Source organism: Dipodomys spectabilis, unplaced genomic scaffold (genome assembly GCF_019054845.1).
Source record: "Dipodomys spectabilis isolate Male_0828 unplaced genomic scaffold, ASM1905484v1 ptg000329l, whole genome shotgun sequence".
NCBI classification, from domain to species: domain Eukaryota; kingdom Metazoa; phylum Chordata; class Mammalia; order Rodentia; family Heteromyidae; genus Dipodomys; species Dipodomys spectabilis.
In genome coordinates this window covers 1,522,248-1,540,533 of record NW_024871006.1, presented here as the reverse complement: position 1 = coordinate 1,540,533, position 18,286 = coordinate 1,522,248, and the positions used below count along the sequence as shown (strand labels likewise).

General features: G+C 50.4%; 1 protein-coding gene across 3 annotated transcripts in view; it reads left to right on the top strand.

Moving 5' to 3' along the window:
- Axin2 (axin 2) overlaps window positions 1-13,392 on the top strand; it is a 39,557-nt gene extending 26,165 nt beyond the window's left edge. For all 3 annotated transcript variants that reach the window (XM_042665482.1, XM_042665480.1, XM_042665481.1), the window contains exons 4-11: window positions 1,330-1,432; window positions 3,614-3,754; window positions 3,899-4,395; window positions 4,642-4,836; window positions 5,137-5,367; window positions 5,930-6,025; window positions 7,916-8,083; window positions 11,872-13,392. In XM_042665482.1, the coding sequence (XP_042521416.1) occupies window positions 1,330-1,432; window positions 3,614-3,754; window positions 3,899-4,395; window positions 4,642-4,836; window positions 5,137-5,367; window positions 5,930-6,025; window positions 7,916-8,083; window positions 11,872-11,998 (1,558 nt within the window). In that variant the 3' untranslated portion in view covers window positions 11,999-13,392. The remainder of the gene's footprint in view (window positions 1-1,329; window positions 1,433-3,613; window positions 3,755-3,898; window positions 4,396-4,641; window positions 4,837-5,136; window positions 5,368-5,929; window positions 6,026-7,915; window positions 8,084-11,871) is intronic.
- The last annotated feature ends 4,894 nt before the right edge of the window (window positions 13,393-18,286 follow it).

Below are 18,286 nucleotides of genomic sequence, written 5' to 3'. Positions count from 1 at the left end.
TCTTTCATTAAAAAAAAAACAAAAAACCAGCTGATCACCAGTGATTCATACCTGTAATCCTAGCTACTCAGGAAGCTGAGATCTGAGGATCACAGTTTGAAGCAAGCCTTAGGTGGAAAAGTCCATGAAACTCTTATCTTCAATTAGCCACCAAAATTTAGAAGTGGAGCTAGAGCTCAGATGATAGCATGCCACTTTTGCAAGAAAAAGCTAAGGACAGCACCCAGGCCCTGAGTTTAAGTGTGTGCGCAAGTGCGCGCGAACACACACACACACACACACACACACACACACACACACACACACACACACACACACACACACACACACACACACACACACACACACACACACACACACACACACACACACACACACACACACACACACACGACCTTTACTTCCTTTGGGTCTTTGCCCAAAGGTCACCTTTTGAAGACTTCCTTGATATCCCTTCACACTCCAATTTAAAATTGCAACTTCTCCCTCCCTTTCTTGCTGTGTGTTTTATTACAGTTATTTCCATCTCCTGGCATCTCTTTTGCTTCTTCATTTATGCTCATTGCCCATGTCCCCTCTTTAAAACATTAATTTCTTAAAAACAATAGATTTTGTGTGTGTGTGTGTGTGGAATCTTTGTCTACTCTCTTATCTAGTGCCTAGAATGAGGCACACAGTAGGTATTCACATATGTTAATGATGTGTAGAGTGACACACAGTGGGAGCTTTCCTCTTAAGTCCACATTGGTCCCCTGGCCGAGAGAGTTCCTTGGTTGGGGTTGATGAGCTTTGGAGCAAAGGAAAGTCATGATCAGGTGATTTATAAGATTGAGTAAAAGAAGAAACTTGGAAACAATTGAGAGGCTGACTAAAGCTTGGGTTAGCCGCTGGGGTAAGTTCCTGACCAATCTCTACTACCTTTTGCTTGGCACTGTCTGTACGAATGTGACAATGATAGTCGGCTGTTGGGAGGACCAAAGGGAGCTGGAGAATCTTCTGCTTGACACACTTGAAAATGGAGGGTTGGTTGGAATGTAACCTGGTTCTAAGTAGAACAGTTGTCTAAGATGAGCTTATTAAGCTGTTGAAGTCGATGCCCCTGTGTGAGAGGGAGCCAGGTTTCCAGAGATGATGAGTAGTCAGGATTTGAAGTTGGTTTGCTAGTTGGACCTTGGTGACAGCCGTTGCGTCTGGAGCCGTGCAGTTCTGTTCCCTCTCGTGGAACTGTGTGGTCTTGCGCATTGGTGGGATCTCAGCAGGGCTTTGTGCAGCAGCCACCTGCTAGAAGCATCCTGGTGAGTCTGTGGGTTTTGTTTTTCTTGCCTTCAGAGATGGGATCCCTCCTTACCGTGTGGGGAGTAAGAAACAGCTGCAGAGAGAAATGCATCGCAGTGTGAAGGCCAATGGCCAAGTGTCTCTACCTCATTTCCCGGTGAGTATAGACTGGAGAGGCCGCTCGCTATTGGGCACAGGGGGAGGAGAGGGAAAGAAAGAACTGAATGAGGGCTTTGTGCAGTGCTTTGGGGGTGTGATGTTGGGTATGTTGTTATGAGGTTGAAGGTGACCCTCCCTTTAAAAAAAAGCTTTACTTTTCCCTAATTGAAGGACAAAGTTCTCTGAGAAAGAAACCCACACAGTTCCTTTTCAGCGATCAGGTACTGCTAGGAGGTGATCAGTGAAGGACTCACAGCCTTCCCACTGGAATGGAAGCCCCCTGAGGGGAGGGCGTTCGTTGTGTTAGTTTCTTGTAAACCTACTAAGAACACTGACCCACAGTAGGTGCACTGTGATCGCTAGATTGAGGGAATGGGTAAGGCTGGAAGAATTCCTTTGGAGAGGAAATCATGCTCTTGGGGCTTTTCTTGTTGACCATCTAGCTCAGTCCCTTCACGCATCCATCCTACCTAATTACATTGTCATTTCTCCTAACTTCTGTAAGCTGTTCAGTCCTTTTCAGACTCCAGAACTTGGCTCAGGACTTTCTAGTGAGTCTGGGGCCTAACAAATGCTGAATGAATGAAATGCTTGGAAGAGCTGCTGTGTGAAGGGCTTTTATTTGCATGTTCCTGAAAGCAGCCTGTCCCCAAAAGAGAGCTCCCCCATCACCATTGCCAGTGTTGGGACTGAGTGTCTCACAGTAGCAGGGCCAAGGCCGTGCTTCCTCAGAGAAGGGAAGCCAGTGTCCAGCTCACACCGAGTCCTTCCTGCTAGTTTCAGAGAACCTGGTTGGTCTGTCTGTATATGTTGTGTTCAGAAAATTAACATCCTGAATCGCTAATGTCATACTGCATTAGTGCAGATCGGGGCTCTTCTCTGAAAGCTCATCATGACAATAGCCTTAAGGCTGTCTTAAAAATGAGAGTATCTCCCCCCCCCCCACACACACACTTTGATAAAGCAACATAAGACAATTTTTTTTTGTACTAGGGGGTGAGTGGCTATGTGTATTAACAAAGAACAATCCTATTGCCCAAGCTTGTGAGTGAGATGATTTCCTCCTGGGGGGCAGGGGGTTGCGTGCAAATGGACCTTCTCCATCCACAGTGCTTTGATGGGGGCTGGGGCCGCACGGAGTTGGGGGTGGTGGTGACATGGGCCTCTCTGTCCCCTCTCAGGTGTCTGCAGAGAGGCCGGCCCTGTGTCTGGTGGATGATGCTGGCCTTTGCAAGTTGGCCTTCTGCCCCTCCCCATCCCAGAGAAAAGGGCAAAAGCAAGAGGGAGATGAGGAAGGAGGAGGAGGTGGGGGGGAGGGGGGAGGACACAAGTGGAGAGGTGGGGGGAACGAGATGACAGAAAAAGGACAGAAAGCTGGGCGGCGGGAGTTCTCTCTGTCTGCTGCTTTTGGCAGGCATTCTCGGTGCTTTTTTATATTCTTCACTTGATTTGGAGATGTTCCCTTTTCCCTTGATAGCTCGGCTTCAGGCAGCCAAGCTCAGCAGTGTTCTGCTACTAGCCGGCAGCAGCTTTCTTCATTTTCCGTACAAAGAGACGGGAGGAGGGAGGAGGAGGACGGGGGAGATGGAGGACAGGGCTGAGGCAACACCACCTCAAAGGTGCGCAGTGTGCGGCCAGGAAATAAATTACCACTTCTTCTCTGATCTGGGGCCGCTTCACTTTTTCTTTTCCTTCCCTCCTTTCCCTTTTTCCTCCCCCCTGCCTCCTTTCCAATCTTATTTTTTTTAATTTCCAACTCCCTTTCTGTTTAGACTCTACTTTTGATTCCTTGAGTTGGTTGCTCTCCCCCCTCCCCATCTCAGAGGGCTGGCTTTTTTTTTGATGTTTGACAACAGTCTTTGAAGATTTTCTACTTCAGAGTAGCTACTGATGGGCTGGTTGTACTACAGAGAGAACAAGCAGGGCCTCTCGGAGTGCGACCAACTGCTCCCGCCCAAGGCAAATGCTGGTGGCGACCATGGCTCTCCATGAGGCCATGGGGCCGCTGCATAAAAATCCGGAGCTGCCCGGGCCCCCTCGCCAGCCGCCAGCCGCTCTCCGCCCAAACATGGAGACCGGGCACACAACGCTGGGCCTAGAGAGCTCCTGCCAGGCCGCCGTGGCCAGTGTCCGCCCGGCCTGCTGACTGGGCCTTGTCCCTCTCCTCCCGTGTCCCTAGAGAACGCACCGCCTGCCCAAGGAGATGACCCCCGTGGAACCCGCCACCTTCGCGGCCGACCTCATCTCCAGGTTGGAGAAGCTGAAGCTGGAGCTGGAGAGCCGCCATAGCCTGGAGGAGCGGCTACAGCAGATCCGGGAGGTAGCGTGGCCCCCTCCCCCCCCTCCCCGGGCCTCTTACTGAGCCTGTGCCTGCAAGCCCTGGGTCTTGGGGTTCTCCCTTCCACCCCACCCCCTCCAGCTCCCTGGGTCATGTCCCTTAACTCACTGCTGTTTCCACTTTCAGGATGAAGAGAAGGAGGGGTCTGAGCAGACGTTAAGCTCGCGGGATGGGGTGCCCACCCAGCACCCCCTGTCCCTCCTGCCCTCTGGCAGCTACGAGGAGGATCCACAGACGATCCTGGATGACCACCTGTCCAGAGTCCTCAAGACCCCTGGCTGCCAGTCCCCGGGGATGGGCCGCTATAGCCCCCGTTCCCGCTCTCCAGACCACCACCACCACCACCACCAGCCACAGCACCTTCTCTCACCGGGGGCCAAGCTGCCGCCTGCCGCCACCTGCCAGCTCCTGGGGGGCAAAGGCTTCGTGACCAAGCAGACGACAAAGCACGTTCACCACCACTACATCCACCACCATTCGGGGCCCAAGACCAAGGAGGAGATGGAGGCGGAAGCCACACAGAGGGTGCGCTGCTTCTGCCCGGGGAGCTCGGAGTATTACTGCTACTCGAAATGCAAGAGCCACCCCAAGGCTCCAGAGCCCGTGCCCGGGGAGCAGTTTGGGTGAGTGGTAAAGAGGCACGGTGACCTGGGCTGGGAAGGTGACCTGGGAGGGGGCGTTTCTTCCAGCCTGGCCTTAAAAGGTCAGGAGCATTGGGCAGGGGTGGGGTGGGGTGGGGAATTAGAGGCCGCAGTGTCAGGTGTCTGGGTCCTTCAGCATGGTCCCCCTCGTGGGGTTATTTGATCTGAGGGGTCCTGGAGGCTTCATGGGGTGTCTCAGTTGGGCCTGGTCCTTGGTCTCCCCCACAGTGCAACCAGAAGCAGCACTTTGCCCAGACGAAATGGGAAAAGCACAGAGCCGGGCCTGGCACTGCCAGTCAGGGAAGGAGGGCCCCCCGGGGGAGCCGGAAGTCTGCAGCTCCCCGCCGAGGAAGGAGACCGGTCGCAGGACGTCTGGCAATGGATGCTGGAAAGCGAGCGGCAGAGCAAGCCCAAGCCTCACAGGTAAACACCGCCCCCGGGCCTGGGGACAGACTCCTGGTGGGGCGGCTATTTCTGCACTTGGCCCCCAAACAAAATGGGACTGTTTACTCTTGCCATCTTAATATTAGACACTGGATAGAGCAGACCACAAAAATGTCATGTGTTGGCAGTGACCCCTGTGCATGTTACGGTAGAGTTATTTTCTCCTTTCTCTCTCTGAGCAGAAGAGACAAGTTGCTGTTGAAGTCACAGTTTCCAGTTTTTCTAACCCACTTTCTTCCCTCCCTTTGCTTTCTCTCTCTCTCCTCCTCCCTCGTTCAGTATCCAGAGCGCTAAAAAGGCCTACCCCTTGGAGTCGGCCCGGCTGTCCCCAGGAGAGCGAGTCGGCCGGCACCACCTGTGGGGGAGCAGTGGGCACCCCCGCACAGCGCCCCGCACCCACCCGTTTACCCAGGACCCTGCCATGCCTCCCCTCACTCCACCCAACACGCTGGCACAGCTGGAGGAGGCCTGCCGCAGGCTGGCGGAGGTGTCGAAGCCCCCAAAGCAGCGGTGAGTGGAAGCGGGGCAGAGGCCAAGGCCCGGGTGTGGGTGTGGAGGTGGAGATAGAGCCTGCTGCTTTTGGGAAGGGTCCTTCTCCTCTCCCTGGGTTTCGGATCCTCCTGGGAAGGAGGAACGACTTCTGGCTGAGTTCGAGTCCACGCTGCAGCCTCTAGCAGTTGTGTTCCCCATTAGTTCTATCTGTGTGGCCAGAGCTCAATCATAATCTCTTAGGCAGGTTCATGCCTAGAAAGAAGAGGATAGTTTCCATAATTCCTTACGAATCCTGTTTCTTGAGAATGGCTGATCATTTAGATATGGTCAGCTGAGCAAGGAAAGTCATGACTGGTGGAGAATTAATTAAACATCTCGAGCCCTTTGCGGGACTGGGCGTGTCCTGTCCTGGGCTGCCAGGGGTCCAGCAGGACTTCCCGGTCATCTGTGAACACAAGGCCTCGGTTGGGCTGGAAGTCGGGTCCGGGTCTCTTCAGGAGAGTAGTTGCCTGTCTATTCCCCAGGTGTCTGGGGGCCAGCGGTACACTTCTTAATCATTCCTCCTCGCTTGTGTCCTCAGGTGCTGTGTGGCCAGTCAGCAGAGGGACAGGAACCACTCAGCCACGGGTCAGGCGGGAGCCCCGTCCTTCTCCAGCCCAAACCTGGCTCCAGAAGAGTGAGTGTCCTATCGGGCACGACAGATGTGCCTAGTGCTTTCCATTTCAGGCCATTTAGGATCTGGAGTTGTACTTTTGTTTTTGTTGGTCACGGCCCTTGAACTCAGGGCCTGCGCACTGTCCTTGAGTGGTAGGCTAGTGCTCTACCACTTTGAGCCACAGCTCCACTTCTAGTTTTCAGGTAGTTAATTGGAGATAAGAGTCTCACGTCCTTTCCTGCCCAGGCTGGCTCTGAACTGCAGTCTTCAGAAACCCAGCCACCTGAGTAACTAGGAGTCCGGCATGAGCCACCAGCACTTGGCTTTGTTTTTGTATTTAACTGGGTCTTAAACTTTAGAGCCTTGCACTCTTATTTGGCTTTTTTGCTCAAGGATGGTACTCTAACCACCTGAGACACAGCTCCACTTCTGGTTATGGACTTAATTGCTCAGGTTGGCTTCAAACCATGATTTTCAGATCTCAGCCTCCGGAGGAGCTAGGATAATAGACATGAGCCCCCAGTACTCACTATTGGAGTGTGTGAGACTTTAGTACATGAGATGACCTTGGATTTACTGGTGGTGTTAAGCAACAGTAAATGCAGGTGTTGCCAATGCTGAGGATTGTGGGAAACACAGCCTGAGAAACAATTACATCAAAACCTAAGATTTCTGGGGCTCATTCAAAATTCAAGACATGAAGCCAGTAGCCGAAGGCTGAAAGGAATTTTGAATCCTGGTGGGAAAGTTGCCCTCATTCGGCCTGAAGTTAAGCAGATCTGGAAACATCTTTGTGTTGCTAGTGAATGGGAAGATAGTGCTCCACTGTGATGGATGTGAACACGACCATCTTCGTGTTTTGCTTGGTGAAAACGGTGTCTTTCTCCAAGTTAGGTTATCATTTTTTCTTTAATTTTAAATTTACATTCTCAAGGGGACAAGAAACCTCCTGGCACAGTTTAAGTAGAGAATGCATTTTAAAAAGAAAGTCTGCAAAGGGATCTAACATGGTCCAAGAAACTTTTCTGTCTTGGCCTCTTCATTCTAAGAAGGGAGCAATGTTGGAAGTCCTGGATAAGCTCCCTTCCTAGATCCATCCTTTGTTTTATTTTTATCAATTTTGTGCAGGATCTAGAGCTTGAACCTAGGACCTAAGTGCTATCCCTTGGCTTCTTCACTCAAGGCCTATGCTCTACCATTTAAACCGCAACTTTACCTCTGGCTTTTGGCTGGTTAGTTGGAGATAAGAGTCCTGTAGACGTTCCTGCCTGGACTGGCTTTGAACCCAGTTCTCTTTTTTTTTCCCCCCAGTCTCCTGTGTAGGATTACAGGGCTGACCACCAGTGCCATGATTGAATTGGGTGACCTTCAGTCTGCCAGATGTTTGCACCAACAGCTTTTTAAAAAAAAATAAGTCCACTCTGTAAGAGCTCAGAATAAATGGGATGATGGAAATGTCTGGGGACCATCCTCCTTTGGTTACATTTGTTCTGACTTTTTTTTTCCCCTGAGTTCTTGGCATCTCCGGAGGTTCTTGTTCTGCTTCTGCAGCTCCCCCTGGCTGGGCTGAGCTCTTGCTGTCCCCTGTGGCTCTTCATCGTCCTTAGGGAGCAGCCCACGTATGCTGTCGTGAAGGATGCTGCTGTGTCCCATTTGATGGCACAGAGGGTCAGTCTGTATAACCGAAAGGAAAGCGTCTCTTCCTGCACACTCTGCATCCCATGTGGGATTGGACAATGGGTCCCCAGTGGCTGCCTCTGTCACGTGAGGCTCTGCCCGCCCCAGACCTCCTCCAATCCCCTGCTGCAGCCTCAGTGTTAGGAGACTCTGTCCCAGGTCTCTGTGTGCTTTCTTTAAATGCACGTCTACATTTAAGATGTTGAACTTGGTTGTCTTTTGTCTTGTTTTCAGTCACAAAGAGCCAAAGAAATTGGCAGGTGTCCATGCGCTGCAGGCCAGTGAATTGGTTGTCACTTACTTCTTCTGTGGAGAAGAGATTCCGTACAGGAGGATGCTAAAGGCTCAGAGCTTGACGTTGGGCCACTTTAAAGAGCAGCTCAGCAAAAAGGGAAATTACAGGTAAGACTCTTGTGGCTTTTTTTTTTTACTTTTTTAAACTTGACCTTAGGATTGGGGAGTCTGTTTTTTCTTTTTCTTTTTTACTTGACTTTAGGGTCTAGGTTCTGTCCCAGAGCTTTTTCATTCAAAGCTAATGCTCTACCACTTGAGTTATAGCTCTATTTTTGGCTTCTTTTGTTGGTTCATTGGAGATAAGAGTCTCACAGACTTTCCTGCCTCAGCTGGCTTTGAACTAGGCTCCTCAGATCTCAGCCTCCGAGGCTAGAGATTACAGGCTAGGATTACAGGTGTGATGTGCTGGTGCTCGATCCCTGTGGCTTTTCTTTCAGAGTTAGTTTGCTCAAGAGTCAGAGCCTGAGCAGGCCTAGATGGGACAGGGTTAGGAGGGGCTGCTGGGCAGGGCAGTGGGGTTCCTTGTCTCTCCCTCCCTCCCCTTGCCTCTCCCAGCAGCAGCTCAACAGCCGCCATGGAAGGCTGAGCTCTTTGGGTCCTGTGAGGGCTCTTGCTCCAGGTGAACAAGACCAAGGAAGAAAGGAGCAACAGATTGCTGGCTTGGCTGTGTGGCAGAGGCTCTACCTGAATTGAGGGTGCTGGAGGGAGAACCCCAAAGCACCTCTCTCCTCTTGGCTTGGGTCAAGGGGAGACCTGGGAAGCCTAGAGAGGAACAGAGACCATGGCTAGGAAGAGTCACCAATGTTTTCTTTTCTGGGCCCTTTTGCCTAAGGACTTCCTGTCTGGGTTTATCTTGATATCTGAAGCGTGTGCTTCAGAGATGCTCTTCTGTCCCTAACAAAGACAAGGCTGGACCTGGCTGGCAGGATGGTAGGGCTGGCCACGCTTTCCTGCCCAGCTCCAGGCTCACTGTCTTCTTGCTGTGACCTTGGGTGGTGAACAGAACCCCAGGTTCCTTTCCTCATCGGCTCTGTCCTTGAGGCATCCTTGAGGAAGCCCACACTGACACTGTCAGGCCCTGAGAGGGTATTGGGAGTTGAGGAGGAGGAGGGCAGCCTCAGAACCCTTTCTTCCTGAGGAAGGGGCAGCTGATGACCACCTCCGTCTTCCAGAACTCTCCTAATGTGGGTTCTGCTTCCACTCCGGCCTCAGGGACCGAGCACCAGCCTGGGGAAACACTACGATGAGCAAGGCCTCAGAGTTGTGGAAGGTGCGCAGCCCTCAGTGGAGCCATGGGTCCTGGGCAGGCTCACAGCTGGTGTCCAGTGGATGTGAGCCAGCGCCCACTCCAGAGCCAGGAGGCTTGATGGGGGACTCCGAGGGGCGTGACCTGCCCAGGCAAGCTCACCTGCAGCTCCTTGGAGCTTTGCCACCCTGTCTGTTGCAGAGTTAGTTAACTTGTCTGGCATGATGCCCGGCACAGGGGGAGGGCCGAGCCCCTGCAGGTGACTGACCAGCAGGGCGGGGAGCCAGGCCTGGATCCTTCCCTTTCATACCTGGGAAGAGACAATTCTGAAAAGTTATCAAAGGGACTGGGGACAGGCCTAGCTGCTGCTGCTGCTTTTAATCTTGAAAAGACACAGGTGAAACTAATTACACCAGTGTGGCCCTCTGGGGATTCATTTTGATCTTGGCTTTGACTCAGCTGGACTGTGAGGGGAACTGCAGGTGACCTTCGGGATAGAAGAGCTGCAGAATGCCGAGCGGAGGCTGGTGAGCGCTGTGTCTCACTCAGCCAGCCACTCTGGCCACATCTGGCTCTGATTTTTTTTTTCCCCCTAAGGCACATTTAATAAGCCTGGCTTTGAAGCCCTGCCCCCACCCCTCCCCCCTTTAATGCTCAAAGACTGCACAAATGGGCGACTCTCAAATTCTTTCCTGATTGGATCAGGCTGTGGGAAGGCCCTCCCAACTGTCTTATCTCTGCAGGGCTCTGAGTTGGATGCAGTAACCCTCCTGGGAGAATAGAGGTTTGGGGTGCCTCACCCCATCCCCCAGCGGGGGAGGGCTTGAGCCCCAACATCTCGATTCACAACCCCATGCCCATCCTAATAAAATAAAAGCCCAACGAGGTTGGGCTGTAGAGCCAAGACCTGGCTGGATTGAGTAATCTCAACATGGCAAGGGTTCAGAAAGCAAACAGTTCCCGCCGACGTGCCAGGCTATGGGTGCCAGATGGCAGAAGAAAGCAGCATTTGCCACATAAAGCATGCTGCCGTGGAAAAGCCCAGTTCTGGGAGAAAAGGAAGGCAGGGCAGTGTGTTTGAAGTCCTGGGGGGGGGGGGGGCAGCAGCAATGCTCTTTCCCGCCCTGCCCCCCTCCCCTCCCCCCCCAGGTTGGAAGCAGTTGCGATTATGTAAAAGGTCGATGCATGTTTGCTCAGCCTGGTAGACCCCAGGGGAAGCTGAGGTCGAGGTGCCACTCTGTGTGGCATTGGGGCACTGAGCCTCATCGTTGGAAAAAATGACATCCCCACCCCACGGTTCTAGGGCCCTGAATATAGGGGCTCTTTTATTTGTTTCTTCTTCTCAGGCTCCCCTAAGAATGTGGAGTCCCCACTCCTTGCCCCAGACAGAGCTGTCCTAGACCCCTCCAGTGTGTCTGGTCCAATTGGAGCTCACCTTCATTAAAGAGGGAAGGTTGAACTCTTAACTGAGGGAGGTTAACTTTTTGTTTTAAAGTGGGCGGGCGGGGGAAATAAAATGCCAGTCCTAATCCTGAGATACAACTAAATGTGTTTGAGGCTCCCTTGGTCCCAGGGGACCTGTGTCCTTGCCCCTTTGAGTGGCTCCTTTATGGGCTGGAAGTGACAGCCTGCAGGAACAAGTGTCATCTGCCTGAGGTCTCCCCCAGCTAGTGACAGGGTAGGAAGAGACCTTGCTTAATTCCTTCCGCAGATCTGAAGGAGGATTTGGCCAAGACTAGTGGTTGTTCCAAATGGGACTCTCCTGGGAGAGACCATTGGTCTGTGCAGTGAGCCTTAGAAGAGCACATACTGGGAAGGGATGAGGGGAACACTTGATCAAAGGCAGGGGAGGAGTGGGGCACAGGTGGCTTGCATGTGGCATCCCAGCTACTCAGGAGGCTGAGATCTGAGGATCACAGTGTGAAGCCTGGGCAGCAGAGTCCATAAGACTTATCTCCAGTTGATTATCTCCCAAAAAGCCAGAAGTAGAGCTGTGGCTCAGGTAATACAGCGTTAGCCTGTATTACAAAAGCTCAGGCTGAGTTCAAGCCCCAGGACTGGCACCCCCCCTAAAAACAACAACAAATGAAACAAAAAGAAAGGCAGAGGAGGAGGGCCGTTAGTGTTGGAAGCTGGAGGAGGGGGGGGGAGAGGAGGTGTGGATGTGCGGCATTGGTCAGTGCTCTCTCAGCGCTAGACTGAGCCTCGGCTGGCCCAGGAGCGGCAGGAGGTTTTCTTACCTGGGTCCAGAAGTGGGAAGGATGAGTGTACTCTGCACTGACAAAGCAGGTGCAAGTTTGCTTGCTCCAGACTTCTGTTTGGATTCTAGCCGTAAGGGTGGATGACACTGACCCGAGTCTTGGGTCTTGTGGAATAATCCCCTAGCTGCCTCTGCAAATGAACCCAGACATCTGCCTTCCCATTCTTCTTGCCTTGAATAAACCAGGGCTGCAGCACTCTTGTGTCAGGCCAGCGTCCGGCTCTGGAGGTTCTGTATTGGTGGAAGGATGTGTCATTTGTCCTCGGCCTTCCTGCTGATAAGCTCAGGCGCGTGACCCGGCTCTGTGGCTGGCTGTCCGTGTTGGTGGGCTTTCTTTAAAACAGTGTCAAATGATGGTGTTTTCACAAGCGCTTTCCATTTTCCTTCAAGGTATTACTTCAAAAAAGCAAGTGACGAGTTTGCCTGTGGAGCGGTTTTTGAGGAGATCTGGGACGACGAGACCGTGCTGCCCATGTACGAAGGCAGGATTCTGGGCAAGGTGGAGAGGATCGATTGAGCCTTGGGGGTCTGGCTCTGGGACGCCGTGGAACCCGAAGCTCATGCGACCTGTCTTCAGCCTAGAACAACAGCCACAACACATCTTGAAGGAAAATTAAAACCAATGAAGAAAACAACACATCCAGTCTAGGGAAACATTGGCCACCGGGGCCTTGGGGAGGGTGGGGGTGGGGCTGATTTTTCACTCTTCACGAGCTGGGTACTGAGATCAGAAAAGCCTGAACTATTTATTAAAAACATGACCACTCTTGGCTTATTGAAGATGCTGTGTTTGAGAGACTGCCATACATAATATATGACTTCCTAGAGATCTGAAATCCATAAACTAAGAGAAACTGTGTATAGCTTACCTGAACGGGAATCTTTACTGATATTTATTGAACAATTCTTTCTCCCATCCCCAATTTTTGGATATGCTGCTTTAAACACAGAAGGGGGAGAGAGGACGTTTTTAAGTTGTCCTGTCTGAACTTAGGAGCTGAGCATTACGAGTGCATTAATAATGATTTATTTTTTTCATTAACACAGGAACAGGCTGTGCACTGTATTTCTCTTAAGTGATGACAGACTTTTTAAATAATGGTGCCCTCCCATAGATAATACGCAGAAATTGGTGCATTTCCCTCCCCTCCCCCCACGCTGCTCTACTCATGAAGGTCTTGCGGGCTGTCTGCGTGACATTGTCAGCACCACCTTGGGGTGGTCATGTTGGATGGGGTGATCCATCTTGAAGAAAGGGGAGCCTTCACCCTGAGACTGGGTCTACACTTCTGTAGCGTTCCCCTTCTCCCCTCCAGTCCTGAGGCCCAGTTAGCCGAGACCTGCTGGAAGCCGGTTTGTGGTCCAGACTTGTGCATTTCGTGAAGTGACAGTTCCTTGTTTTTATTTCATTTTTTAAATGAGTGTTTGAACCACAGCTATTCAGGACACTTCCCCTACCCAGCTACCCTGCGGGGAGACCTAGCAGCGCCTCTCCTCCCAACCCTTTCAGTTTGATGTCTGGGTTTTGTGTTAAGTGAATCTGTACATTCTGTTTACCGTTGTTCCTTGTACTATACGTCTGTATATAGTGTACGGCAGAGTTTTAATCCACTATCTCTAGTGCTTGACTTTGAATCAGTACAGTACCTGTACCAGCACGGGGAGCTGTCCCGTGTGTCGCCCTATATTGAGGGTTAAGCTTTCCCTTGTTTTTTGAAAGGGGTTTATGTATAAATATATTTTATGCCTTTTTATTACAAGTCTTGTACTCAATGACTTTTGTCATGGCATTTGTCCTACTTATACTGTAAATTATGCATTATAAAGAGTTCATTTAAGGAAAATTACTTGGTACAATAATTATTGTAATTAAGAGATGTAGCCTTTATTAAAATTTTATATTTTTCAAAACGTTGGCCTCCTCTTTTGAGTCCCCCGGGGCTGCAGCAGGACCAAGACACTGTTGTGTATGTGGATATCGAGATTTGATTTTCTACCTTAGTCCATCACAGGTTGAGTCCCTAGCTGCTCTGGGCCAGCCCTGAGGTTTTGGTGAAACTTTTCCTCCAATCATTTGCTTAGTGGCTGAGGCTTTTCTTATCAAGAAAAGCAGCTGTAGAGATGACATCTGCCATGTACTGCTTCCTCCTCCCTAGGTGACAGCCCTCTGAGAATGGATTTGAGGCTGGGAAACTGACTATTGACCTCATCTGATGGTTTTATTTCTGGCCTTCTTTAAGGCTCTGGAGCTGGTCAGCTGTCAACAGAGAGAGAGAGGTTTAGGAGCATGCAAGAGGGGTTCTGGGCCATGCATGGCGCAGGGGTGCTTCAGGTAGCCACGGACATTGGGGAACAGTTGCTCCTTCCAGTGGGTGCCTTTCTACACACTGAGCTGTTGGGAGAGACAGACTGGAGTCCGGGATCCGGGGAGGGGGAAGATCAGTTCTACTTCAGAGTCCTACAAGAAAAGCTTTTGTAAAATCAAGTCTATAATGATGACTGGGTGTAGCTCAGTTGGTAGATCCCTTGCTTAGCATGTGTGAGGTCCTGAATTTGTGTGTGATTGCACTTGGACAAGAACGTGTGCCAGGCTTTCATGAGGTTGGAGTACTCAGCTCATCTGCTTTGATCTTAGTCCCTGCTGCCCAAATCAGGCCAACAGATAAAGCTGGGCCCTGGATGTAAGGAGGGTGGGGCGGGTGTATATTGAGGAGCACCAGCTTTCTGAGGGTAGATTGAGTGTAGGAAGTCGATCTAAGGAGTGAGACTCCTTTCTCATCCACATGGATAAGGAAGGTCAGCCTGTTGTACATGGTAGGAGAGGGCTGGTGGTGAGGGCTCAGCTTCAGCTTCAGGCAGTTTGACTTACTGAGTGAGGAGAATAACGAGGAAAAAGCTACCACCGCTACCACCACCTGAGTGGCTACAGGTGCGAACTCGACATCTCAGCTGTTTTCTGATAGGTAGTGCTTGACTGGTTGGTCACTCATGCTCCTACCTCTTTAAATTTTAGCCTGGTAAGAATGAATATGGGGTTTGAACTTGGGGTCTCATACTCTCCCGGCTTGCTGCGTGCTCACGTTTAGCACTCTTGCAACTGGAGCCATGCTTGCAGTCTGGTGTTCTTCTGGTTGATTGGAGAATGAAATCACTTGAACTTTACTACCTGGACTGGTTTTGAACTGATCCTCCCGATCTCGGCCTGCTGAGTGGCTAGGATTACAGGCGTGAGCCACAAGTACTTGATGATTTGTATGCGGGTCTTTTATACCATCAGTCCACTTAAATTGTAATACTTAAATCATATTACATTTTCTCCACATACTAACACTGTGTGCACGTACGCACTTGTGTGTGCATTGGCTAATCCTGGGGCTTTAACTCAGGGCTTCATGCTCTTGCTTGGCCTTTTTTCTCAAGGCTAGTACTCTACCACTTGAGCCACACCTCCACTTCTGGCTTTTTGCTAGTTAATTAGAGATGACACTTCAAACCTCCATCCTCAGATCTCTGCCTGTTGACCATTGTTCATATGTCTTCCGCATGTCTTTGTGTCTATAAGCCCATGTTTAAATTGGGTTATTAGAGTTATTCATTTATCTTTGCTATAGAGTTGGGAGGCATTCCTTATTTATTTTCAGACTATTTTGCCTCTCCTAAGAGGGCCCTGTTTTTCTGCTTTTCATTTCAGCAATCAGGGTCTCTTACCCCTCTGTGGATATTGCTCCCAGGGTTTGTGAGACCTTGAACTCGTTTACCACAATAAACCTATGCATGCCCTCTTCTGCACTGAAGGTGGTGGTTTTAATCCACTCTTAGGGAGGTTAATGCCTCAAAAGAGAACACTAAGAACCCATGGCTTGGGCTTTCAATCCCTCTTCCCTCAAATCATATAAGGTTGGGTACTTCCAGAAACTTCCCTCCTTCCCTCCTCTAGCCCTTTTTTTGTCTAGTATGTTCTGAAGACCCGCAGCATCAGCCTTACGTGGGAGCTGTGAGAGATTCAGATGTCCCCCTCCTCCTACCCAGGCCGCCAGATGGCCAGGATTTGTTTCCACCAGGTGATTCATGTGCACATCAAGCCTGTGTTGTTCCCGTGCTCGGCCGCCTCCAGCTGCAGCATGGGTCACATACTTTGGCCCTCACTTCCTTGGCTCTTCATTGTGCTCTGGTCATTATTAGCAGTCAAGTGCAGACTGGGTCATGCTGAACTTGGCTGGAGTCCTCTGAGCAGTGTCGTGTTGGGAAGCCACGGTTTCCTCATCTGTTCAATGTCCTCTTCGCAGAAATGCTGTGAAGGCACCGTGACATAACATTGTTTGTGCCTCCTGTGGAATTACCATCCGGCTCCTCCTTCCGCTGGCCCTGAACCAAGAAGGCAGTAGGCACACGGTTTCCCAGCTGCTTAATGTGGAAACAGACTCTTGTCCAGAGACACTCTTGGACCCCCGACCCTGTTTACATTCCCTGCCCCTTTCCCCAGCATACTGGGGACCAAGCCTAGGGCCTGGTGAATGCTAGAAAGCACTGTACCACCGAGCCACACCACTGGCTCTAGTCATCTTAAAAGTCAACAGAGGAGTTGTTTCTAAACAGGATTTCACTGTCTTTTTGGATAGACTTCCTTCAACTATAACAAGGATCTAAGAGTGCTCTTTGCATTGACAATATTGTCACACCTGCTGTTTTTATCCTCACAGATAAAAAGAAAGCACAAATCTTTCAATAAGGACACCTTTAGGTTACTACCTCTTGGAGAAACCGACTATTCCCGTAGGCAAGATTCCCCTCCCTGTCCATCTCAGCAATTGTGTCCTCCGTCTGCCTCTCTTGGCCTACCCGAACTCACAAAGCTAGCTTTCTTTTGAAGCCCATCCTAACCACGAGTTTTCAATTCTACCAAGCCTGGGTCAAACTAAAATATCTAAGTGGCCTAAGTCTATGCTAGCTACAAGATGAAGCTAGTTTTGGACCCTTTCTCTCTCTGTAGAGGCAAACCAATGAAACAGAAACAAAAACGGGACATAATTGTCCTTCCTCAAACCATCTCAGTGACCAGGATAGAAAAGCTAGTATCGGATCACTAGAAGAAATTATGGAATCTTTGTCCCTAAAGATCTAGGTAGAAACTGGACACTTAGTTGCTCATGCCTGTAATCCGAATTTACTTAGGCTCAGGAGGCTGAGATCTGAGGATTATGGATCGAAGCCAGCTTGAGTAGGAAAGTCTCCAATTAACCACCAAAAGAAGCCAGAAGTGGAGCTGTGGCTCAAGTGGTAGTACACCAGCCTTGAGTGAGAAAGCTCAGGAAGAGTGCTTAGACTCTCCTGAGTTCAAGCCCCAGTACCAGTCTACTGCACGCACGCGCGCACACACACACACACACACACACACACACACACACACACACACACACACACACACACACACACACACACACATCTAAAAAAGATCTCCAGGTGGAGCAACCTGTCTTCATTGGTCTTTAGATCTCTCTCTGGTCCGGTCCAAAGATGCATCCTCTCTTCTGAACTGACCATATCTCTTCCTTTCTGTGTTGGGTGAGCCCCGCAAGTGTAATCCTACCATTTTCTTCCGAGGGGAAGGGCTGACTGCCCAGCTGCTGGTATGCTGGGTGGATTTGGGGAGGATTTCTATCCTGATGGGGATCTTCCTTTGTTTATAGAGTCTCAGCTCCCACCCTCAGTCAGGCAATGATGTGCAGTGTCTCTCCTCACCTGGGCAAAGTCACTTGTGATAGCCAGCTGTAGAGAAGACTTGCGAATTGTCACTGAGCACTTGGCAAGAAGACACTAATAAGCAATTAGTCTTCCTATCAACATGAAAGGTTTGGATTGATACACCCTCCACACGACACCTACTTCTTGGCGTGGCTAAGATGGCCACAAGGCCTTTGTTCATTTATCTAGCCTGAAGGAGCCTGGGAGGTGGCTGGAGGGGGAGAGATGCAAGCTGAGGAAGGGTCCCAGCTGCCTTGCAGCTGAGCCCTACTCCCTGAGCATAGGCCAGGCCCAGTAGGATCCAAGGCCTGGGCTCCTAGATGGGGCCAATCTCACTTTAGGGGGCAAAATAGCTTCACCACCTGCTACCAGTCAACCAGAGGCTAGTGCCCAGCCAGCCAGGTCCCCAGGCAGAGGGGCAGAGAAAAATGAAATGAAGAAACTGGGTTATGACAATGAACATGTGACCTTCACTGACAGGAAGGAAGAGTTTAGGGAGTTTTCTTTCCCTATACTTTTTAATTTTTTCCTGACCTCAAAAATAAAGTCACAATATAAACTTGAAAAAAAAAAAAAACCGCACACAAATTATAGAACAAAGAAATCCACCTCTAATCTTTGTTTTACCTAACTGGTAAATTAAACAAACAAACAATTTCTTTTCAATAAATGCCCTGTTGATTAACCAAGTGTTCTGAGAATCTCGATTTTCAGGATGAATCTCTCCATGTATGCAGATTTCCATTATGGACAGTTTTTGGTTGGTCATGGGTCTTGAACCCTGGGCCTGGGCAAGGTCTCTCAGCTCTTCAGTTCAAGGTGAGCCCTCTACCACTTGAGCCACAGCGCCACTTCTGGCTTTTTCTGCTTATGTGGTGCTGAGGGCCATGCATGCAAGGCAAGCACTCTACCACTGAGCCACCTTCCCAGACCCCATTATGGACATTTCTACACAGTCTTCACCTTGGTCCAGTCCTGCCTGAATTCCTCCTCAAGGAAGAGGCTTGAGACAGAAGGTAAACTCCCCCCAGGATGGGCTGCTTTGTCATGGACTCTAAATTGG